At 43.5% G+C, this 25,246-nt stretch overlaps 1 protein-coding gene and 1 pseudogene across 1 annotated transcript in view; one reads left to right on the top strand and one right to left on the bottom strand.

Annotated features, from left to right (window-relative positions):
- Window positions 1–11,998, bottom strand: part of Dpp6 (dipeptidylpeptidase 6) — a 910,144-nt gene extending 898,146 nt beyond the window's left edge. Inside the window, exon 1 of the mRNA NM_010075.2 lies at window positions 11,237–11,998. Coding sequence (NP_034205.1) covers window positions 11,237–11,296 — 60 coding nt within the window. The 5' untranslated portion in view covers window positions 11,297–11,998. The remainder of the gene's footprint in view (window positions 1–11,236) is intronic.
- Gm29784 lies at window positions 422–1,302 on the top strand (annotated as a pseudogene).
- Window positions 11,999–25,246: the final 13,248 nt, after the last annotated feature.

The following is a 25,246-nucleotide window of genomic DNA, read 5'->3' as shown; positions in this document are numbered from 1 at the left end:
ACATACCTATCATATGGTACAGATACTCCTATCTACATGAGATGACAGATACTTCCAAAAATACTTGTGCACAGAGGCTTATAACATCTTGTTGGTAATATCCCCAAATCTGAAGTTTCCAAATGTCTATCATGATAAGAAAACACAGAAATAGTATCTACTCACAGTCCCACATTACTCTGCAACAAATAATTTATGTGGTAGTTCTAGGGTTCAAATAAAACCTGGCCATATTGTCCCTTAGTAAACTCCAGAGGCTTAAGGACCCACTGGTGTTATTACTGAGAATATTTCACTATAGAACCTTCTTTGATCCCTACGTTCAGATCTCAATTACTAATGGCCATCAATGTGCCTAGACACTTTGCAGGCTGGAAGGCTAGCAACATTAAATCTTGATAGAACTTCAAGGCCTAGCTGTATGACATCCACCCTCAGAAGTAAGTACTCTGAGATGTGACAAGTAACAAACAGGGAACCCAGTCAGCTAATAAGGTCTTATCTGTTGCCTCCCATTTTCTCTGCTGTTCATCTCTTTCAGTAACAATCCTGAGGTGGACAATCCAGGTGCTTTACAATGGCCCAATATACTATCAGATTTTTAATATAATATTTTATTGATTATTTGGGTATTTCACATAATGCACCCTGATCATCCTTACTCCCCAGTCCTCCCAAGTGTGACCCTACCATTATAGCCTCCCCCCAAAAAGAAAAGATTAAAAAAGAAAGAAGGAAGGAAGGCAGGCAGGCAGGCTAATTTGCAAGGTCACCTCTCTGTGCCCCCTCTTCCCAGTGACTGCACCAACCCACTACCAGAGCCAATATGATGGCTTTCAGACCAAGTGCACCTTTATTACCATCAAGCCAGATGGCATGCAACACAACCTGGTTGGCACTTGGAGCACAAGGGGTTTTGTCTGGTGACCATGAAGATCCTTGGGGGTTCTAAAAAACACGTGAAGCGGCACTGACCTGAAAGACTGTCCTTTCTTCCCAGGGTTGATGATGTACATGAACTCAGGGTGGCCATGGTCTGGGAGGGACTCAAAGTGATGAAGACAGAGAGTGATGCTGGGAGAGTCCAATCCAGGTGATTCTAAGCCAGGCACAATTCAAGTGGATTTCTGCACTCAAGTGGGAAGGAACATCATTCATAGCAGTGATTCAGGGTAAAGTACTGAGAAAGAGAACCATCTATGGTTTAAGCCTGAAGATCTGATTTACTACAACTATTGTGCCCATGAAGAGTCTTATTAGTAGAGGTGGATAAGTCAGAGGTCTTTTCAACATTACTGATGGATCCCTAGACACAGTTCTTTATTCTAATGAGTAGATGGATCATATTAAAACAATAACAATAAAAACTTTGGAACAGGAAAAAAAAAAGGTCTGGGAATATAGCTCCATTGGTAGTGTTTACCAACATGCATGGAACTCTTGGTTTGGTCTACAGAATTTAAAAGCTAAGTGAGGGGTGCACATGTGCAATACCAGCACTCTGGAGGTGGAGGCAGGAGAATTTGAAGTTCAAAGGCCATCTTTAGCTCCATAGAGAGTTTGAGGCCCATGTCAGATACGGGATACTATTTCAAAATAAGTAAATATAAGTAAATAGATACCCTGAAGAACATGGATATATTTGTCTTTTGCACACCTAGCCTGGTGCAATTTTATATTTGTCAGTTATGTATCTATGCCTTATGGTTTCTTAATATTCTTTTTGGAATCTTCATAAGAAAGAACAACATGGAGAGAGCACACATCATATGATCATTGCAGTATAAAAGCAGCACAAATATTCCAAAACCCTAACAGGTCCAGCAGAGGATGAGCAAGGAGTTTAAATTCTTTCACCTCTGTTGAGAAAACAGTTTGCAAGGCCATGTGCAAAGACAGTGTCAGGTTTGGTGATTTCGTAAAATCCCACCATGTTTTCTTCAAGCAGTATGAAGTATGAGAGAATTAAAATATGATGCTTATTGGTATTCAGTGATGAGTTCCTGGACCACTACAGATGTAATACTCTTCAGATGTTCACAAATCATTGACAGGTATATAAGGCTGTATAATATTTGTCTGCCTTCAAATAATCTCTAGATTTCTTACATCACATAGCATCAGTATTGCAAATAGTTGTGCTAAGATATTGTGTAGAGGATAACAAGAAAAATATTCTGTCCACAAACCATATCATTGAAAGAAAGTTTCTCAAATATTCTCAGGTCTTATCTGGTTGAGTCATATTTGGAAGCCTTTAGAAAGAAAGCAGCCGTGTGGCACACTCAAGAATCAGCTTTTGACCGGGAAAAAAAAGAAGGTCCAATAAATAAAACCAGGAAAACAATTTCTACTCATTTACTGCTCTGTATTCCTGGAAATTTAACTTATGCATGAGCTTATATTCATTTTATGCATTTAACTCAGAAAATAGGGACAATTAAAATTTTAAAAATCAATAAAATGTAAAACCAAAATAACATAAATAGATTTTCACTGATATACTGGAAGTCATTAAGGCAATTTATCTTGTATGTACCACAGTGAACTTTCTAAAATCCTTCAGGGTGATTTAGTTCCTGGGTAGTAAAAAGAATTTACGTTTTTTATTTATATGGTGCCCTTTCCTGTTTCTTTCTGAAATTATCAAATAAGTAGACTTCCTGTTTAATATAAGGAAGGGTGATGTGGAAAATACACAATGAATTTGCCACCCACTCCCTAATACTCGGCAGTAGAGAGGTGTTTTCATGCTATTCAACAGGATGTACTGTGCCTGAACCAATGCTGGATGTGACTCTTGTCTTTGTATGCTCAGGGCAGACAAACCATGGAACAATGTGGTGGGGCACAATTTGGTGAGAATGGAGCGGGGAGCTGGCTTTCTCAGTAATCAGCTACCTTATCTTGAATTTCAAGATATGAGGGGATTGGAGGAAATTACCTTCCAGATTAGACCCTGTCTTTAAAAACGCTACATGTTAGGTGTGAGAGATTTGCAAGACAACAACCCTCATGCCTCATGCTTTGCTTTGCTTTGCTTTGCTTTGCTTTGCTTTGCTTTGCTTTGCTTTGCTTTGCTTTGCTTTGCTTTGCTTTGCTTTGCTTTGCTTTGCTTTGCTTGTTTGTTTTGTTTTTCTGGGTGATCTGACAGGAGTTGGCCTTTCTTTAAGCACTTTAAGGATAGTGTCCTACTACCTTCATCTCTCTCTCTCTCTCTCTCTCTCTCTCTCTCTCTCTCTCTCTCTCTCTTTCTCCTTCTTTCTCTCCCTCCCTTTCCCCCCTCCTAAGGCAGGAAACCATTTTTTTCTTGTCCCATAGAGAGTGGCTCCATTAGGAGGTGAATCTTGTTGGAGTAGGCATAGTCTTTTTAGAGGGTGTGTGTCACTAGGGTGGGGTTAGAGGTTTCAGAAGCTCAAGCCAGACGTAGTATCTCGGTCTTTCTTCTTGTTGCCTGAGGACCAGGATGTAGAACTCTCAGCTATTTTCCAGCACCTTGTTTGCCTGCATGCTGCTACACTTTCACATCATGACAATAATGTACTAAACCTCTGAACCTGTAAGCCAGTGCCAATGAAATATTGCTGTGGTCATAGTATCTCTTCACAGGATTAGAACACCAACTAACACAGACCCTCATTGGGTGTCAGCCATTTCTCCCAATCAGTTCTACCTGAATTACACTGGTCTTGGTGTCTCAGGGATGGATAGAGTATATGGGCTATAGAAGACAGGGGAAGGGTACTCCATCTACACAGACACAAGAGAGGAGTCACTGGTTATGGTGGCTGCAGCCTTTCCAGTGCAGCTCTTTCCAGGTCACCCCAACTCCTGTCAGTCACTCCTCACCCATGCCCTGTGAGTAAGCCCAGTAAACTCATTGGTACCCTAGGGTGAACTGTGATGGAATCATACTTTGTCCTGTGGTTGGGATCTTGGGACCTAGGGATTGATATATTTCTAATCTCCCCCAGGGAGAAAAACCTGCAAGCAACACTCCTTAGATTAACTATTTTTTTCCTCATTTTGGCTATAATGCTGTTGTTCTGTCTTCACCTTTATTGAATATCCTTTCTAATCTGCTGTTTGCTAACTCCAACATTTGTTTCTGGTGCTACTTTAAAAAATTATTAGAATTTCTACTTTGTTCCTTATTCATACTCCCAATTTCCTTCTTGAAGCTATGATGCTTTCATCTGTGTTAAGCATCCTTTCTGTCTTTGAGGAACTACATTATAGTAGCCACTACAGACCCTTGTCTGATAGTGCTAACATCCCAATTGTCCCACCTTGGGGTCAAGCCATGTCAACTGCAGTTTCTCCTTGAGTATCTGTGTTATGTTTCTTTTCTTGTGCTTAAAGTCCAACTTTTCTTGGAAATTGTGAGCATTTGGAAATTCTGGATTCTCTTATGTTTCTCTGAAGATTTATTGGTGGTTTGTTCTTGTGACTAATTTAGTTAAGTGGCAACCCAAATGCAAATTTAGTTTTTTGATCCTTTCTTAGGTCACTGGAATCTTACTGGTGCTTAGGTGGGTGCAGCTGGAGTCTCAGGAGAGATCTAGGCACAGTGCATGAGGTCTTGACTGTTTTGGTGTATTCTTAATTATAGAAATGCTCTCTCTCTCTCTCTCTCTCTCTCTCTCTCTCTCTCTCTCTCTCTCTCTCTCTCTCTCTCTCTCTCTCTCCTTTCTTTCTCTTTGCAGCTTCTATAGTTGGTGGACCCCCATTTTGCCCAGACACAGAGCTGTTTAAAAGCAGCTTTCCCTTCTGTGTTTTTGTAGAGATACTGAGTGTGACAGTTAAAACAGATTATCTTATCCACAGCTGGAAATGAAGCTACACCTGTATCCTTCATCAGTAAACTTGATGCCCAGGATTAGCATCATGCACTCTGTGGGGGTCACCCACTCTAGACCTTGAGCTTCAATTATAAATCAGCAATTCACAGTTTATTTCTTCCAACATTTGGCTCAAAGTTCACACTTCTCTGTATCCTGAGATAAATAGGAGATGTTTAGGAACCCAGGCTTCTTTACTCCAATGTGGCTGTCAGTTCCAAACTTCTCCTCAAGAAGAGACGTTGCTTAAATGCTTGCTGCTCTCCTTTTGCTGATCAGAGCTGGCTCTCTCTTCTCTTTCCTCTTCTATCAGCTCTCTTCCCACCTCTTCCATAGAGCTTGCCTAGTCTAAAGACTTCCTTTGTTCCCCCCACCTCCCTTGTTAGTAACAGTGCTTTTTATTGATTGAGGATTTCATGTATGATATATATGCATTCATCAAATTCAACCCCCATTCCTTCCCTTCTATTTCTTCTACTATATTTCACTTTTCCCTCCCACTTCATGCTCTTTGCCAAACCCTGCCAAGTCCACTTAGTGGTGCTTGTTTACATGGGTATTGGGATATATCTACTAGAGCATGAATAGCTTATCCCTGAAGAAAACCAGGGGTCCTTCCCTCAGCATCCAGTAGTCCAATTCTTTCTCAGCTAGGGATGGAACCTCTCGAGGCCTTCCTCTGAATGTGCTGGGATTTTGTCTGGTTTGATCTTGTACATATCTTAGGCATGCTGCCACAGCTGATGTGAGTTTACTGTGCAGCCACCTTGTCATGGTTGGAAATGACACCTGTCTTGATGCTGTCTCTTTCCCAACATCCCTCCTGTTTCCCTTTCTTTTCTCTTATGAACCTTCTGCTGAGTCTGTAGAGCTTTGTCCTCCTGGGTTTCTCATTTGGTTTTAGACATTTAGACACACACTTCATTGGAAACAAGCATCCTCGTCTTCTCTATGACATGAAGGCTCTGTTCTCAATTTCTAGACAGCTAGCTCTTCCTTTCTGGAATGCTCCTTCCCAACTGATTTAATCATCAGTTGAGTCATAAGCCACCTTGGGCCAAGAAGAGTTCAAGTGAGCTCATGGCTCCTCAATGATCTGCTGTGACACACTGTGTCACCTTCCATCCCATCTCCTTCCCCACAATGGCATGAGCATAGCACAGAACTGACTCCCTCTGTGGAGTTTCCATTCCACTCTCCAGCTTGTTCTTTGGTTTTGATTTTCAACCTCGCTACCTGCTCTGATCTTGTTCCCACCTGTGTCTGAATCCTTTGATTCTCTGATCCTTTCTGTCACTTTCTGTCATAGCATCTGGAAATTTAACTTATATTCATCTTATGCATTTAACCCAGAAAATGGGGACAATTAAAAAGAAAGGCCAACCCCTCTCAGATCACAACAAACAAACAAACAAACAAACAAAACAAACAAGCAAAGCAAAGCAAAGCAAAGCAAAGCAAAGCAAAGCAAAACATGAGGGTCCACTTTCCCTAAGTCCCATTTTTGTATGTCTGGGTTATTTTGAAGCAAACTGTTGTTTTTTTCATTTCTAAGTACATTTGTAAATACATATGCAGGAGTGTTTTGCAATATTGTAACACCAGTTTACTTTGGTTAATAAAACGTGTCCTTCTACCTGAAAATTTCATATCTACATGTACCAAGCACACACAAGAGTGAAAATATTATTCCACAAAATATCATCTGATTGATCCAATATGGTTTCTATTAATACATGTTCCTTTTCACTTAATGTTACATGAAACTGACACACACATGAGTGAAATGGTAGTATCTTCCCTACCTCTCTGCTCATGGTGAAATAAGTCCTGGAAGAGGAAAGTAAAAAGCTTGGTCACATTTTCAAGTGTCACATCAGAGGTGACAGGGATTGGAGAGACTGGCAGAGAGAAAACTGTCACTGCAGAAGCCTTCAGGGAGTTGTGCAATGGCTTGAACACCCAGAAGCTGTTGAAGACCCTACAATGAAGCCCCCTCCCCCCAAAAACCCTCCAGACACAGAGGTTAACTAACCTCAGGATGTGCTGGAATAATTGAGTTTCCATGAGCAAGCTTTGGAGAGCAAACCCATGGCTTCCAGGGAGGGAGAACTGATCAATTGGTGCTTTGATGCTAGTTTGAGACTGACAACACAAAGCCATGAGCAAAGTTCCTCCTTTAGAAAAGCTGTCAGGCATATCCAGCTTTTTGACATTGCCAAAGGACATTATCATCTACGTGTTCACACTCAAGAACCATGCAGACTGAGTGCTCCTCTCCTCCATCGATGGATATCACCCCCTTCTCCGTACTTAAGGATCAGAGAACACCATGGAAGATAAAGCAGTAGGAATTAAGAACCAGAGTGGGGGAGAGTGGGGGAAAGTGGGGAAGATGCTGTCCTCTGGATATAGGACATAGCTTTTGCACTTACAAATTCTTAGCAGCTACATCAAAGCTGCACAGATAAACCCAGTTAAATTGCAAGCATAGCTGGGGGGAAGGGATCCTGAGTCAGTCCCTAGCAGAGGAGCCATGCAGCTGATAGCTGCTGTGATGGAGACTAACTTTTCATAAGGGTTGTGGCTTCTAGAAGGTTGCCCATGTCACAGTGTTTGCCTTCACATTTGTGCACAGACAATCAGCACTGATTGGACCCAGTGGGTTAACTAAAAGAAGAGGCCCAGCATGAAATTGAGGGAAAGGGAGTTGAAGGGGAAGGATAGGTATGATCAAAATACATTATATGCATGTATCATTTTTAAATAATACATTGAACATATTTTTAGAAGAACAGTAAAATGACGTTATACATATACCCACTCAGATGATCATAATGTGGGGCTGGAGAGCTAGTTCAGTGGCTTAAGTACTCCACAAGAGCCATGCTTTCTCTGTACTCCTGAGGAAGGAAGGAAGCCCTGTTTGTCTTAGATTTTCTTTCACCGTCTGTCTGACTCCACTTTTTATGCAACTGTCTTAATTTGGGTTTTTATCGCTGTGTAGAGACACCATGACTACAACAACTCTTGTGAAGAAAAACATTCAATTGGGGATGGCCTACAGGTTCAGAGATTTAGTCCCATTATTGGGAAGCATGGTGACACACAGGCAGACATGGTGCTGGAGAAGGTGTTGAGATCTTGACGCATGGGCAGCAGGCAGTGAGAGTGACACTGGGCCTGGCTTGAGCATTTGGAACTTCAAAGCAAGCTCCATTGACACACTTCTTCCAACAAGGCTACACTTACTCCAGAGCCACATCTCCTATCATGTGCTATTCGCTATGAGCATGTGGGGCCCACTTTCATTCAAACCACCATAAGGAGAGCGTGGTGTAGCCCTCCAGAGCTAAAGCTGTGCAGCCTTCAGTTCATGCTTCCCATTGTCTACAAGACTCTATCTGGTTGCCTTCATTCAAGGATAGAGAGCCCTTGTAAGTTTCTAGGAGCCATTAACAAGATGGGATTCTGTGGCGTGAATCAGACCATGAGTAGTCTGCCCCTGTTAGTCTAGACTCCGCTACTTACACAACAGCCCTAGCTGTTAATGAATACTCACTGGATCCCAGGCACTGCCCAGCACCACAACTCAGTTCAAGAGTGACTCTATGACCCCCATGGGACATACTTATCTCCCATCTTATACAGCCTTAGCTTCTGCACTTTACTTTGCTGGAGCAGTGACTCTTGCCTACAGAAGAGTCCTGGCTGGTGGTTTCCTTGTGTATCCTTCCACAGATGGTTAGTTTTTCCCACTTTAGGAGGATACAAAAGGTACAACATTGAGCTTTTGTTTCTTAGTCCTGGTGACTCTGTTTGAGAATAAAGCTACTGACAACTTGTTTCAGCATAACTGAACTCCACCCCTGAGCAGCCACCTACAAGACAAGGTGCCCCTAAGACTGTCTGCACTGAGCTACAGGATGGCTCAGTCAGGAAAGTATTTGTAAGGCTGAACATCTGCGTGTGAAGCAGACACAGATTCCTGAGCAGCAATTCTCAACCTGTGAATCACAAGGCCTTTGGCAAACCTCTAGCTCTAAAAATGTTGACATTATTCACAACAGTAGCAAAATTATATGAAGTAGCAACAAAAGTAGTTTTCTCTTTGGGAGGTCACCACAGTAGGGAGAACTGTGTTAAAGGGTCGCAACATTAGGAAGGTTGAGAACGGCTATCCCTGAGGCTCACCAGCCATCCATCCTACCCTACTTGGAGAATTCCAGGACAGTGAGTGATCCTATTTCAAAGACTAAACATGGATGATGGCTAAGAAAAAGCATCCAGAGTTGTTCTCTGGCTTCCTCATTCACCAAACTGGCATGTGCCAGTACACATAGGAACACCCAGAACAAACCATCTGCACAAGGGAGTTCGTCATGGTCATCTCCCAAAAAGAGCCAGAGCAGCAGGTGCATGGAAGCATCTTCCTCCAAACTTCTATTAACCTGAGCTTATATTATTGAATTTTGTATGTTATTAAGAGACATTGTAACCTAAACCTCTTCTGGTTTGTATTGTGCATTGTTGATGGCCAGGGCCTCTGTTTATTGGTTCTTATTCATAAGGAGCCATCATCTCACTTCTGCCATTGCTATCTCCCTGCAAACATCCTCATGACAAACTTCACCCTAAGGGAGCTCTTCTCTGAGAACAGGAGTTATCATCTTTCTCCTTAGCTAGCACACCTCACCTTGGGCAATGGAGAGACAGCTGCCTCAGAATGCGGATAATCAGAGATGGACTGAGGGGACTCCAAGAGAAAACACTGAAATTCTTACCTAGTGTCTCAGTCCTTGGAGTGCAGCAGGATTTGCACTTGTGACCTGAAGGGTGGGTTGATTAATTATTACTGAGTTAATAGGGTTAATAGACTGAACGTTGGATAGACATACCACCAGTCCATGACTTGTGACTAAAGCGTTCTCAATCTAGCACCCACTAAATGCTAGTGTGTAGCCCAACACTTCCCAGAAGGTTTTATTGCTGTCAATATCCTGCAGTCCAATTCTGCCAAAAAGGCTCTTTGCCACTGGAACCAAAGGCTTTTCTTTCCAAAGAAGTTATTGAATGATATTCTGAACCACACGGAAGTCTCTATGATATAATCACCGATGTGTGAAACTTTATTATTTTTTTAATTTAACATCTTATGTCGGCCATTATGAATTTCATCTGGATATTAAGGCAACTGTGGAAGTGGGAAATGAGCGGATCATAGTTCATGAGAATGGGGGGGGGCAGTCACATGACCTGCTGATTAAAATGTCTCATCCACATCTGATTGGGGGTGAGGGATGATGGCTAATACTCATCTGGAATAAAAGTATACTAAGGCCATAGCTCCCTGTTACTCCCTCCATGGTCAGTGTGACAGACCATGGCTTCCCTTAGTGACCAAATAAGCCCAATGTCATTACTAACCCCAACCTCACACCCCCCAAACAACTAAAAGATCCCAATGGCAACGTTTTCCTGACACGCCAATGCCACATGAAAGTTTAGACATGACAAGCACAAGATCAAGGCTGAGAGTGTAGACTCAGGCTGGATACCAAATACTCCGAAGTATTTAATTACCTTTAGATTAAAAACTAGTGAAGGCACTTTGGAATATTTGGCAAGTATGCATTGATGTGTGCTATCCTGTGAATCCGAGTGAAAAATTTGCTCACCATTGCTCACAGATGATTGAGAAAGTGAACAGGAAGCCTGGGTGTCCACAGGGAAGGTTGATGCTCAAGATGGGTGCGGGGAGAAACTGGTCTTGTACAGTTAAGTGTGCGAAGTAAACATTTTTGAGCCTTGACCTTCTGTGCTGGCTCCTAGAGTCTTTTGCTAGGGTTCCTAGGTCCCTGTGTGGCCCACTTTCTCTGAACCTCACTAATTTCCTAGGAATAACTGCAGGCACACACACTGGTCCATTAAGGAAAATGTAGCACCTGTCTGCGGCGCTGACAAGACAGGGAAGCCTATTCCGGAGCTCCAGCCTGGAGGAGCTGATTCAGGGGCTCTGCCTCCTGCAGACCTATCCTTCCAGAGAACTCAATAGAGGCAAACAGCTGCATCCACTAGACTGGGACTAGCAAAAGACCAGCAACAGAGCATCTCCAAGCCTAGGGTACCCCAGAATTCTCTGGCACACACACACACACTAAGCCTTCTTAGCCGGCTCTGTTAAACATCTGTGTTAAATCTCTGGGTCTGTTAAACATCACACATCCTTGGAAATCCATGCCATCCATCTACTGTCTACAGTGTGCCACTACATCATATATCTACAGTGTGCCACTGGAGGACACACAGACGGTAAGGAGGGATGCATGACAACTCCCAATGCTTGTGAATCTCCCTCCACTCTTTAGACTACCCAACAGTCGCGGGTCTCTTACCTTATGGCCTTTCCCTGGAGGACACCTGACGTTGTTGGAAGCTCCGGCTGTTTGATTCATGTCCACAAGAAGTTGGGGGTCCGGATCCTTGCAAACTTCCTGCGCGCGTGGAGGCTGGCAACACAGATGCGCGCCTCAGGGGAGATTCTCTGGGACCTGTACTCCAAGCTTCTTTGAACCCCCTCTCCCAAAGCCCTAAGGTCCGAAACCCAGAGCCCAAAGAGCAGCTGCTCGCACCCGGAAGGGTGCCCCGGCCGACGCCAGGCGCTCTGAGGGCGCTCTGCCCAGGGCTGCCTCGCTGGGAAACAGTCCAAGTCTGTCCAAACCAGAAGTGGGAGCAGCTCCAAGAGGACTCGAAGAGGACCAAGAAACTGGGTGTGGAGTGCGGGATGTCCTCGCAGCCCTGCCCTGCGCCAAGGGCGGGGAAGCCACCACAGCGGCGCGCACACACGCGCCACCCGCCGAAGCCACGCGGCCCGGACCCCAGGGATCAGCGCTGGCCTCCAGCGCCCTCCTTGAAAGGCCCTCCAGACCCACAGCAGCTCCGGCTGCAAGTGCAGTCGGTGCGTATCCCAGCACGCCCCTCAGCCCCTGCTTAATTAAGAAAAAGCAACTCAGAGGGGCCACGCTCCCCTGCAGTTCCTGCTCCTCTCTCCAGACGCCAAACCCGGGGATGGTCGGGAGGTGGCATGCGAGGTTCTGCCAGGAGCCACTGCACTGGTGAAGGCGAGAAAGTGGAGGGAGCGGAGGAGGAGCAGGCTGACACGCAAGGATCCTTGGCAAGGTTCCTATAAAACACAGCTAAGGGGTGTAGCCTCCTTTCCACCCCGCATGCGTGCGCTCAGGGGCTGGTGGGTTTCTTTTGCCCGCTGTCAGCTTCGATGGGGCAATTTCTGAGGAAGGCAGCCAGCGCACTACACTACTACTGTTTTCTGCAAGCTAAGTCTTTGCAGCTCACTACCCCTCCCTCCTCCTGTGAAGCCCTGGTTTGTTTAGGCAGCGTTTGGACACAGGTGGGAGTAATCCCCGCCCTTGAGAATGCAGGCACACAAACTAAGAAAGCGCAGAGGCTTCTTGAGACTGCAATGCAACATCTTAGAACCACAGCCTGCAATGTGGGCCAAGCACATTTAGGTACCGTATTAATGAGCAAAATGTTCATTTTTTTCTAGATTTTTTTTTTTCACCTGTGGTTAGTTGGACTTGAGTAATTCTGGGTAGAATATCAAGGCACACAATTCAACTTCCAATTAAGAACTCCAAATCCTTAACTGATGATGCAGGAAGAACCTGGGCTCAGAAGAGGTTGGGAATACCCTTAGCCTTTAGACACTTTGATTTGGTATAAGCCCACTCCTTAGGGGGCCCTGCTAAGAGTGAAGGGGGCTAGTTATCTTAACTCTCCAGTTCACCTGATCATATTAACCCCACTTCCCTTCCAGTTCTCCCTAGAAACCTCTTGCTATGTTCCCCTTCCAAGTTCATGTACTATTTTCATAGCCCATATATGATGAAGTTGCCTTTGGGTCGACCATACTCCCTGTAACTAATTCAAATCAGCCTTGGTTCACCAAGCTGGGGCAGGGGGGCGGTCTTTAGTTATTTGTTGAAATTACTTTGCTATTTATTTATTATACCCGATTTCAACGTACTACAACCCCCTTTAGTTGTGTTTTCACTTTCCCAAGCAGCTCCATCAAGCACTGCAGTGGGCAGTTTGAGGGCAGCTGGTGGTTAGAATCTGCTTTGCCATTCTCATATGGGGCATCTTAGAGCAATTTTTTCTCTCATTGATTCTTGCATCTCTAAGGTAGGTTTTATAACTGCTGATTTAAAAGAAAGCGTAATATGGGAACAAGTGATGGAGGTAGAGAAGGCCCCTGGCACGGCAGCAGGGATCTATTAGGGCAGGGACAGGCACTTGCCAGGGCTGTGTAAGGGGAGGTGTGACTTAAAAGATGATGTAGACACATATAGAAAGTTAGTGTTTTGTTCTCCTAGCTAATTGAAGAATTGGAGATGATAATGCCTGGAAAGATATTGGAGAGAGCTAACCTCTTTACTTACATAAATTCAAAACTTTCTAAGGAATCATTTTAATTTTAGTAGTCTGTTATCTTTTTGTTCATACATGAACATAGTTACTAAAGACTACTGTCTGCTGTACCGGAAAATCACAAGAACTGTGCCTGGCTACTGTGAAGAACAGGCTGTGTAAAACCTACAAGAAAATGTGCTTTTACTTTTAGTTTCTGCTCTAAGGAAATGGGATTTGGGACTATTGATCCAGGATTCATAAAATTTTTTGCAAATTTTAGAATTTTTGAAGATTATTAATGATCAAAGCCTTGATTATGTAACTTTGGTTAATAAAAGACTGGATTCAGACTCTCAGGTGGGGCGAAGGCAAAAGCATGAGAGGGGAGAAGGCAAAAGAATGAGAGGGGAGAAGGCAAAAGAATGAGGAGGAAGAAAGGAGAAGAAAGAATGATGAGAATCTTCAAATTCCACCTCACACCAGTCAGAATGGCTAAGATCAAAAACTCAGGTGACAGCAGATGCTGGCAAAGATGTGGAGAAACAGGAACGCTCCTCCATTGCTGGTGGGATTGCAAGCTGGTACAACCACTCTGGAAATCAGTCTGGCAGTTCCTCAGAAAATTGGACATAGTACTACCGGAGGATCCCGCAATACCTCTCCTGGGCATATATCCAGAAGATGTTCCAACCGGTAAGAAGGACACATGCTCCACTATGTTCATAGCAGCCTTATTTATAATAGCCAGAAGCTATATAAAGAACCCAGATGCCCCTCAACAGAGGAAAGGATACAGAAAATGTGGTACATTTACACAGTGGAGTTCGCAGCTATTAAAAACAATGAATTTGTGAAATTCTTAGACAAATGGATAGATCTGGAGGATATCATCCTAAATGAGATAACCCAATCACAAAAGAACACACATGATATGCACTCACTGATAAGTGGATATTAGCCCAGAAGCTCAGAATCCTTCTTAGAAGGGGGAACAAAATACCCATGGAAGAAGTTACAGAGACAAAGTTCGGAGCAGAGACTGAAGGAATGACCATCCAGAGACTGCCCCACTTGGGGATCCATCCAATAAACAACCACCAAATCCAGACACTATGGCAGATGCCAACAAGAGCTTGCTAACAGGAGCCTGATATAGCTGTCTCCTGAGAGGCTCTGCCAGTGCCTGGCAAATACAGAAGTGGATGCTCACGGTCATCCATTGGACAAAGCACAAGGTCCCCAATGAAGGAGCTAGAGAAGGTACCCAAGGAGATGAAGGGGTCTGAAGCCCCATAGGACGAGCATCAATATGAACTAATCAGTACCCCCAGCACTCCTTGGAGGTAAACCACCAATCAAAGAAAACACATGGTAGAACTTGTGATTTAGCTGTATATGTAGCAGAGGATGGCCTAGTCGGTCATCAGTGCGAGGACAGGCCCTAGGTCCTGTGAAGGTTCTATGCCCCAGTATAGGGGAATGCCAGGACCAGAAATGGGAGTGGGAGGGTTGGGGAACAGGGGAAGAGGAGGGTATAGGGGATTTTCAGAGGGGAAACTAGGAAAGGGGAACATTTGAAATGTAAATAAAGAAAATAGCTTATAATAATAAAAAAGACTGGGTTCAGACTTTCAGTTGGGGAGAAGGCAAAAGCATTAGAGGGGAGAAGGCAAAAGTATGAGGAGGAAGAAAGGAGAAGAAGAAAGAATGATGAGAATCTTCAGATTCCACCTCACACCAGTGCCTTAGTCAGGGTTTCTATTCCTGCACAAACATCATGACCAAGAAGCAAGTTGTGGAGGAAAGGGTTTATTTGGCTTACACTTCCACATTGCTGTTCATCACTGAAGGAAGTCAGGACTGGAACTCAAGCAGGTCAAGGAGCAGGAGCTGATGCAGAAACCATGGAGGGATGTTCTTTATTGACTTGCCTCCTCTGGCTTGCTCAGCTTGCTTTCTTATAGAACCAAGACTACCAGCCCAGAGATGGCTCCACCCACAAGGGGACCTCCCCCCCCCCCCCCCCCCCGTGATCACTAATTGAGAAAATGCCCCACAGCTGGATCTCATGGAGGCATTTCCCCAACTGAAGCTCCTTTCTCTGTGATAACTCCAGCCTGTGTCAAGTTGACACAAAACTAGCCAGTACACACCAGTCAGAATGGCTAAGACCAAAAACTCAGGTGCCAATAGATGCTGGTGAGGATGTGGAGAAAGAGGAACACTCCTCCATTGTTGGTGGGATTGCAACCATTCTGGAAATCAGTTTGGCAGTTCCTCAGATACCACTCCTGGGCATATAACCAAAGGATTCTCCAACATATAACAAGGACACATGCTCTACCATGTTCATAGAAGCCTTATGTATAGTAGCCAAGAGCTGAAAAGAACCCAGATATTCCTCAATAGAGGAATAGATACAGAAAATGTGGTACATTTACACAGTGGAGTACTACTCAGCAATTAAAAACAATGAATTTATGAAATTCTTAGGTAAATTCTTAGGTAAACTAGAAAATATCATCCTGAGTGAGGTAACACAGCCATAAAAGAACACATGGTATGCATTCATTGATAAGTGAATATCAGCCCCAAAGCTCAGAATACCCAAGATAAAATTCACTGACCCATGAAGCTCAAGAAGAAGGAAGACCAACATATGGTTGCCTCGACACTTCTTAGAAAGGGGAACACTCTGGTAGAAGTAGGAGGGTGGGAGATGGGATAGGGGGTTTCTGGGACTGGGGAAACTGGGAAAGGGGATCACATTTGAAATGTAAATAAAGAAAATATCCAATTAAAAAAAAAGAAAAAAAAGAATCTTCAGGGAACAAAGAGTACTTGAACTTGCATCAACTACTGACTGCAAGTTATTATTGAATCAGCACCATTCCCATTCCTGCCTTTCCAGGACCCTCCTCATGCCAAGGCTGGATCTCGGCAGGCACTGGCATTGGCACTGGCCAGATCACTCACAGCACATCACCATAGTTTCTCAGTTTCCTTCAGTCCACTCCTTCTGGTCCTCACCTACACCTGTGTACTGACTTGTGGGTTCACGTGTGAGTCTCCACACTTCTCTTCTACCCTCGCACACTCTAGACTACGCACTCAGGTGCTATATGGGGACAGAACCTTGGAAGGATCAGGCAGTCGAAGGGGAGTGGCCCTGAGACTCATCGTGCTCTCCAGCCTGGGTCAAGTTGGTTGTCAGAAGCATACTTTAGGTCCAGCTTAAAGATTTGCAAAAGAAAAGACCAGAAAAATATCAAAATAGTGTAGAAACTGACTTTCCATCAGTCTCTTGGAGATCCATTGGCTTTTGATATAATCAGTTAACATTTTAGGGAAAGAGGATTCATTCTTACTCCGTGGTGCAGATTTAGTCTTAAACATTCCTGAAAGTGGATTTGGGGTTAGTGTTTCCAATTCTTTTCTTTCCTTTTTTTTCCCCCTCTTTCTCTTGTGGTGTAATGTGCATAGAGTAAAACAACAATCTGTTTGACAGGTACACACCAGTACACAGCCAACGCTCCAATAAAACTTATAGCACAGCCATCCCACACACAGGGGTGCAGCTTGTCTCTTCCCAATAATCTCTCAAGCACATAACTATTTTCATTTTGTCACCAGAGATGGTCTCACTTGTTTTAGACCTTTCTGTGAATGAGTTCCCATTACAAGCTACCTCATGTTCCTGACAACCGGCACATTCTTGCACGTCTCTCTAGTTTGTTATTTTCATTGCTAAGTAATATTCCATTGTACCTTTACTGCTGAGCCATCTTGCTGGCCCTGAAATTGTGTTTAGTCTCCAAATATTTGGGGTCTGTGCAGCTGTTTCTAGGTTCATTTAATTTCTCTGTGATTAGAGAAAATCTGGTCTTTTGACATTGCTTATGCATTTTATGACCTGCGGTATAACCTGCTTTGGCAGATGTGTTAAGGGAGTTTGAGAAGAATGTGTGTAATGTTCTTTCGTATGTGTGTATTCTATACCTGTCAAAATATCAAGTTGATTGATAGTCCTTCAAATCAACTGTATCATTACTGATTTTCTGCTGGTCTGAGTTCTCAGTTACTGAAAGATTTCAGTAGTGAACTTGTTTCTCTTTAGTTTTGGCAGCTTTGCCATCATACTGGGTGCTTTTACTGTTGCAGGATGGGACAATTGTGCCCTCTTGGAAAATTCACCCTTTTACTAGTATAAAGGAAAGCTTGCTTTTTCCTTTATAATTTTTCTTGCTTTACCCAAGATTAACAAAGTCCAATGTTTTTCTTTAAATCACTGTTGGCATGGGATATATAACTTTCTGCCTTTATCTTTGACTTCTCTGCATTTATAATGGGTTTATTTATATTGAATTATCTCGAGGTTTCATACATATGAGGTCAAAGAGATGGCTCAGGGGTTAAGAACACTGGCTGTTCTTCCAGAAAACTCAGGTTCAATTGTACCCATATGACAGCTCACAACTATCTCTAACTCCAGTTCTGGGAGTTGAATGCCCTCTTCTGGCCTCTGTGGACAATAGTCATGCACATAGTGCACAAGCATACACACAGGCAGAAAACACAATATATATAAAATAAAATAAAATAAAATAAAAGTTTAATAAACTTCAGTCTATTTATTTATTCATTTATTCAATTTACGTACCCAATCCTGGTTCCCCTCACACAGCCCCTCCCTTCATTCTTCTCTTTCCATTTCCCACATGGCTCTTTCTCACTATTTCATAACCCTCCCACTTCTACTGAAAGTCCTCGTTTTCCCAAGGAGCCTTCTCTACTCTTCCATAGTGTGTGTGTGTGTGTGTCTGTGTCTGTGTCTTTGTCTGTGTGTCTGTGTGTCTGTGTGTCTGTGTCTGTGTGTCTGTGTGTCTATGTCTCTGTGTCTCTGTGTGTGTCTGTGTCTGTGTGTTTGTGTGTGTCTGTGTGTTTGTGTCTCTGTGTATGTCTGTGTTTGTGTGTCTATGTCTCTGTGTGTGTCTGTGTTTGTATCTGTGTGTTTGTGTGTGTGTCCCACTGAGTTTAATCAGCATTGCTTGCATAAGCAGAGATGGGATGTTATTTTCTAGAGACTAAGCTGCTTATCTGTGTGATATCACTGGGAAATGACCCTTCTCTTCCAGCAACTCCCCAGGAGTCACTCATGGAGTCGATATCATGAATCCCTCATATATGGAGGCATGTGTATAATCCATTTACCATAGACTATATGCAGTTGGATTTTTCCCATTATAAAATCCTCTGTCTTTAAGGTATTTACATTGAAAGTGGTCATGTATTGTGCCACATGAATAGCTACCTGTTTTTAACTGAGTTTTAAAATTTGTTACTTTTTTTGTTTTACCTATTTTTCTGTTTTCTTTTGTTTTAATGAGCATTGGATGTGAGTCCATTTTCCCTCTATCTTAGCATACTAATCAGACTTGTTTTGCAATTATTTAATGCCAGCCTTGGAAAACCCAGTGTGCTAAGTGTGATCCCAGCCTGCCCTGGAGTGGTGGAACTCTATTAACCACAGTGTCTCTTTCACCTAACTGTGTGCTGGAATAGACCAATCTACAGTTCATTCTCGTGTTAAACACCTAGCTGCAGCGTTCGTTATACAGGCTAGGCAAAGAGGAAGGCAGAGTTTAAAAACCTTTCTCTCTTCCCAACTCTTTCTGCTCTGAGTGACTCCTGGCTGTGCCCTTTCCCACAGCTTTCACATTTTGTTTTCTTTTGCTTTTCAAATGTGTGCTTTTCAACCCTGTCGCTTATGCATTCTGTAGCAGAATTTCCCCTGTCCAAACACTTTAAATATTAGTACAGCAAAAAGCCTGTGATTGGACAGGGAAAAGGGAGATGTAGTGAAAGAGTTTCAGAGACAAGGATGGGGGCTGGGGCTGGGGCGGGGGGCGGGGGGAGGAGGAAGATGGAGGAGGAACAGGATGATCCAGATTCCTGTGGCTTTAAATAGCCACAGGTGGTTATGATGATCTTATAAGGGATGGATAATTACAGGACAATTTATCTTTTTTAGGTGGGCAATTCATATCATTATCAATTGGTTCTGAAATTATTTTTTGGGCATCTTGAGAATTGAGAATTTATTGATATATAAATCTGACTAATTGTAAGCTTCTAGAGTTTTGTGACCTTAGATCACAGGGGGTGGATGGCTGGGCAGGTACTGGCAGCTCTGTGGCAGGTGAACTGAAGAAGGGAAGACTGCTGACTGGGGCTAGAAGCAGGGGCTGTGAGAGTAGCTGGGTGAAGTGTGGGAACTTGCTGTTCTTAATATTTCCCAAAACAGCTTTCATTCTCGTACTTTCCTAACTCCTGTACCCCGGGTTCCTGATCTTCTTTACCTGGCTTCCCTCCAGGTCCCATGAGTTCCTGTGACCTATACCCTCCAGCCTACATGATTTTCTCAGGTTTGCCATATCTACAGATGAGCCACTGAAGGCATTCTTCACGGCTCTCAGTGATGGTTTTCAATTAAAGTTTTTCATGTGGTATATTTTAATCATGTTTTCCTCTTTCCCAACCCCTATCAGATCCTCCTATATACCTCACATCCAATTCTGTGCTCCCTCTCTCTAAAATACAAAAACAAAACAAAACAAAATCAAAATCAACAACAAAAACAACAGAAAAAACTGACTAAGAAATACTTCCTTTGCATTCTCTCTGAGAATTTTCTTCTCTCTCCCAACACCGCCTGTCTGATTTGCACACTGTCTACCTCATCGGTTGAGCATCAGATAGGGGCCAAAGAGATGCTTCAGTAGCTAACAGCACTGATTGCTGTTGCAGAGGACCTAGGTTGGATTTCCAGAAACCACAAAAGGAATCACAACTATTTATATCTCCAGTTTTAGGGAATCCAATAACTTTTAATGACTTCCATGGCTACTGCAAGCACATTTTGCACATGCATGCATGCAGGCAAAACACTTACATACATGAAGTAAAATAAATAAAATAGCTGGGGGGATAATCTGCCTCTTCCCTCCCTTCCCCTCTCCTCCTTTTCCCTTTTTGCTCCCCTCCCCCAATTAAAAATTTTAAATCAATTTCTTCAGAAGGCCAGATGTGATGTTAAACAGCAATAAGTGTGATGAGCAAACGTTAGTGTGGAGACTGTTGTTGTTCATCTGACTAGGGTCAGGCTGGATATAATGCTCATGTATGCAGATGACAGAGGATTCAAAGTCCCATTTATCCTGTTTAGTTTCTCAAGTTGTCTCTGTACCTTGCTACACGCTCCTCAGCTGAGATGACTGTTACTGGCTGAAACCCAGTATGGGTTCTAGAATTGAGTGTGTGAGTCAGGTGTGGCATAGGGAGAAACATTTGCTCATCCTGTAACTATATCTCAGTATTTGGGTAACCAGCAATCTTCGATGGTCTTGGTCTTATTTTCCCCCTTTGGAGAAAGAAGGAAGGTAGTGGGGTCTGGAATAGGCAGGTGCTACCTCACACAAGGAAGGATGAATGTCTGCTCCAACTTTTACCACTTGGAGAACAGGTCTCTCTGCTTTAGAGGGTGCTCTAGATGCCTGTAACAATGACTGTTCCCCTTGCCTTCTTTTTAAAAAAAAAAATCTGGGGCATATGTGTGTGTTATGCATGCATGTGTCCAGAAATATATGGGATACACTTACCTGTGCATATGTGAATGGAGACCAGAGGTAACACCAGGCATCTTATTTTATCCCCATCTTAGGGTTTTACTGCTGTGAACAGACACCATGCTCAAGGCAACTCTTATAAGGACAACATTTAATTGGGTCTGGACTACAGGTTCAGAGGTTCAGTCCATTATCATCAAGGTGGGAACATGGGAGGCATAGTGCAGAAGGAGTTGAGAGTTCTACATCTTCATTTGAAGGCTGCTAAAAGACTGACTTCTGGGCAGCTAGGACTTAAAGTCTTAAAGCCCACACCCACAGTGACACACTTCCTCCAACAAGGTCACACCTCCTAAAAGTGCCATTCCCTGGGCCAAGCATATACAAACCACCACAAAATCCTTTACATTATATTTTGACACACTGTTTCTCACTGAGCCTGGAGCTAGCAGGCTGGTGAGGTTCAGGGATCCACCTATCTGTCTACCCAACCTCATTGATAGGACTTTAGATGTGCCATTTTGCCCAGCTTTTGTGTGGGTACTGGTGTTCAGAATTCTGACCCTTGAGCTTACCATAGACCTTCTCCCCAAACCATCTCACAAACCATCTCCCCAGCCCTCTTCTCTTCTGGGCAACACTTTCCTAGCTTTTCCATGTGAGTACTTGGTGGGGTCTCAGGGGCTGTGAGTCCAGGTCACACATCATAGTATGGCACCCTTTGGCAATCCTGATATCATCTTTACAGGACTCCAGCAGTTTGTCTCCAGGGTAAGAGTTCTACCTAAGCGGGGTAGTCTGTGAGTTCAGAATGTATGCTGGTGTTGCCCACATGATAACTTGCCCTGAAAACTCAATTGTCTCCTGGATCTGAGAGGATATGAACAGGATCTGGATTCTGTTCTTAAGAATTCTATTGAGCAACACAGTACTTTTCTTACTTTTCTTACTTTCCTTCCTTCCTTCCTTCCTTCCTTCCTTCCTTCCTTCCTTCCTTCCTTCCTTTCTTTCTTTCTTTCTTTCTTTCTTTCTTTCCTTCTTTCTTTTTTCTTTTTTGAATTTTTTATTAGATATTTTATTTACATTTCAAATGTTATCCCCTTTCCTCATTTCCCCTCCAAAAGCTCCCTATCCCATTCCCTCCTCCCTCTGCTCACCAACCCACCCACTGCTGCTGCCCTGTCTTGGCATTCCCCTACACTGGGGCATAGAGCCTTCACAGGACAGCTACTGTCCCTCAAATCACTCCAGAACCTTTTTAATGGCTCTATCAGTTACCATTCTTTTGACGTGATAAGCTACCATGATCAACATGACTTATAGATGAGTTGATATTGGCTTAGGGTCCCAAAGGGCTGGTTCATGATGATGGAGAAAGCTTGGTGGTGGGTAGTAGGTATGCCAGCTAATGCCAGAAGATGAAAGCTGAGAGTCCACATCTTGAACTGCAAACAGGAATCAGAGAGAAGGAGTTGGAAATGGTTCAAAGGTTTTCACTATCAGTATCTCCTACCCCTGCAACTCCAGTCAGTGATGAACTTCTTCCTGAAAGGCTACATGTCCTTAACCCTCCCAACAACCCCCATCAACTGGGGACCAAGTGCTCAAATGGCTGACACTGTGGGACAACATTTCTCCTCCCAACAAAATGGCTCTTAAGTTAGGACAAACTCAGCCAACTCCACAGCTGCTGTCACAGACAGAGCTAATCTGCAGTGACTTAGCCTGTACTTGTTAGCTCCTTCTCCTATCAAGGACGCAGAAGTCAGTGTGGACAGCCACGAAGTCTTCAGAGTGAAGCAGGGCCTTGTGCTATTTGCTTTATTCTGTGAAATTATTTATTTCTCTCATGCTTAAAAATTGCATATTTTATAGTTTTAAAAAAATAGAGCTAAGAATGTAAAGCCTGTTAAATGCTGACTGTCCACTTCTGAGAAAGGAAGAGACACTGAAGCAGAACACTTACAAGTGTGATAACTTCACTGAATAAGGAGTAATGCCACTGCTGCGCTGACATTGTGATTGTCAACCAACCCTTTCTGTGGCAATTCCATGTTCCTATATATTTTTAAAGATGTATTTATTTTATGTGCATTTGTGTTCTGGTTGTGTATAGTTCTGTGTATCAGATCCATGCCTGGTGCCCAACAGAGGCTAGAAATAAACGTCAAATCCCCTGGGTTTGGAGCTATGGATTATTGTGAGCTGCCATGTAGGTGCTGAGAACTGAACTTGGGTCCTCTGCAAGAACAGCCAGTGCTCTTTCCTACTGAGCCATCTCTCTAACCCCTCTGATGGTAATATTTAACATTTATTCATTTCTCTACTTTGATATTCTATTTTTCCCCATAAGACAGTGCAGGCTACAGAACCCTAAAAATAAAGTTGCATGTGGTATGTTACATGTTGCATGTCTATTGATTATCTTATCCTCTCAATCAGGATACTCTTGTCATTAATCCACTTGTAAGGCAGACTCACACCTAGGCCAGAGACAGGAGAGATAACCAGGAGTGTGCTTTGCTGGACTAGAATGCTAACCTTCTCACCTTCATCTCTAGAACTGAAAGTAAAGCAGATGGAGTTTAATCCAGATCATACTTTCTTATCAATCTGGAATCAGGACTGAGACAAATGCACTCAGAGCAATGACAGTTTTCTTACCCTGTATTCTTACTATGTCTAAGATCATTAGAATGCAGACATGTCCATTGAACATGGCCTGACTATACCATGGGCACTCCATGGAGACTGAGTGTCCTACAGATCCCTCACACCAAGCACGCATTTGTTACCCAAGAATCTCATTGAATTCTGCACTATGACCTAATAGAATAACTCCAAGAGAAAATAGCCATTGTCTAGACAGAGTGTGGAATTCTGCACTCTGAAGTCCTGTGACTGGTGGATATGGCTATGGATGCCCTGCCCTCTAAGCCCTAGTGAACCACTTGGTCTCTTTGCTGTCATTAAGCCCTAGCTGATCATACTGCTTCATGCTACTTGTGCCAGAGTCTGAGATGGCCTTTGGCAAGCAATGCCACCAGTCAGAGGCCGCATTAGCCACTCTGTTCTGCAGAATCTTTCATCAGTAGACGATTCCCATCATGTACCCATCACCTGTCTTTAGAGCACATCCCACACCAACTTCCTCAGCCCCTTCTGGCAATGCTGACTCTGCTCTTTTGTGACGCCTAATGCTTCTGTACCTGATTTCCTTAACTTTAGGGCCATTAAACCTTCTCACTTGACAATCTAACTAATTAACTTTGAAGTGATTTTCTCAGTGTATCTCATAAAGAGAGACTGGTTGTGGAGCTCAGAAAAAAAAAATTTCCTGAGAATCTTTTAGAATCTCTGGTGGGAAGCAGGAGGAAGAACATAGTTCTTTGGAGTCAACAGTAGTGTTCTCTTGGGGCTCCTGTGCTTTGCTGACAAGACATCTGTATTGTGTTAAAGCATCCACATATGGCAAACCCTGCCTGGGCTTTGTCATAAAGAGATCATTTGGAATGACCTGCTAAAGGGAGAACTCCCAGGGAGTATCATGTGAACACCCATGTTTCCTTTTGTCTAGTACTTTTCAGTGGACATTTCTGATGCTCTATGCAAATCTTCATGGCAATAAGTCTTTTGAGTTTGCCAGTCTGATTTTTCACCTATAAGCAGGTTGGGTCAGGTGATGGCCTGAGGGTTTTTCCTGTATTCTCAGGAGGTTACACCTGCCCCTGGGTGGCCAAGTTCATGTCCCTGCTGGCAACCCTAGGTAAATGACCCTATCTTGAGCCCAAGGCAAGGTAGCTTTAGGGTACATGTAACCACTTGTCTTTTGTGGTCTCAGTGTCCACTGGTAACTTAGCCAACACCATCCTTGCTCTTGGTTGTACTTGAGTTATCTATCTCACATGGTATATGTGGGAAAGCCCTGGCAATGTTAGTTGTACTTGAGTTATCTATCTCACATGGTATATGTGGGAAAGCCCTGGCAGCATTGATTGGCCTTGAGTTATCTATCTCAGGTGGTATATGTGGGAAAGCCCTGGCAATGTTAGTTGTACTTGAGTTATCTATCTCACGTGGTATATGTGGGAAAGCCCTGGCAGCATTGATTGGCCTTGAGTTATCTATCTCAGGTGGTATATGTGGGAAAGCCCTGGCAGAGTCCACTCCTCACAAGCCAGCTGCTGCCTCTGTCCCTCTTAGGTTTTGTGCTTGAACCTAGGATTTAGATTTGATGTCACCCCATCTTTCTCCAAGTCTGTCATAGATGGTGGCAAGTATCCTCCTGTTGGCCTACTAGGTGATGCTGGTCCTTGTGTATATCTAACCATGGTGTGAAGATTCTCT

This window comes from Mus musculus, chromosome 5 (genome assembly GCF_000001635.26).
Source record: "Mus musculus strain C57BL/6J chromosome 5, GRCm38.p6 C57BL/6J".
Taxonomy (NCBI): domain Eukaryota; kingdom Metazoa; phylum Chordata; class Mammalia; order Rodentia; family Muridae; genus Mus; species Mus musculus.
This window is presented reverse-complemented; position numbering and strand designations above follow the sequence as displayed.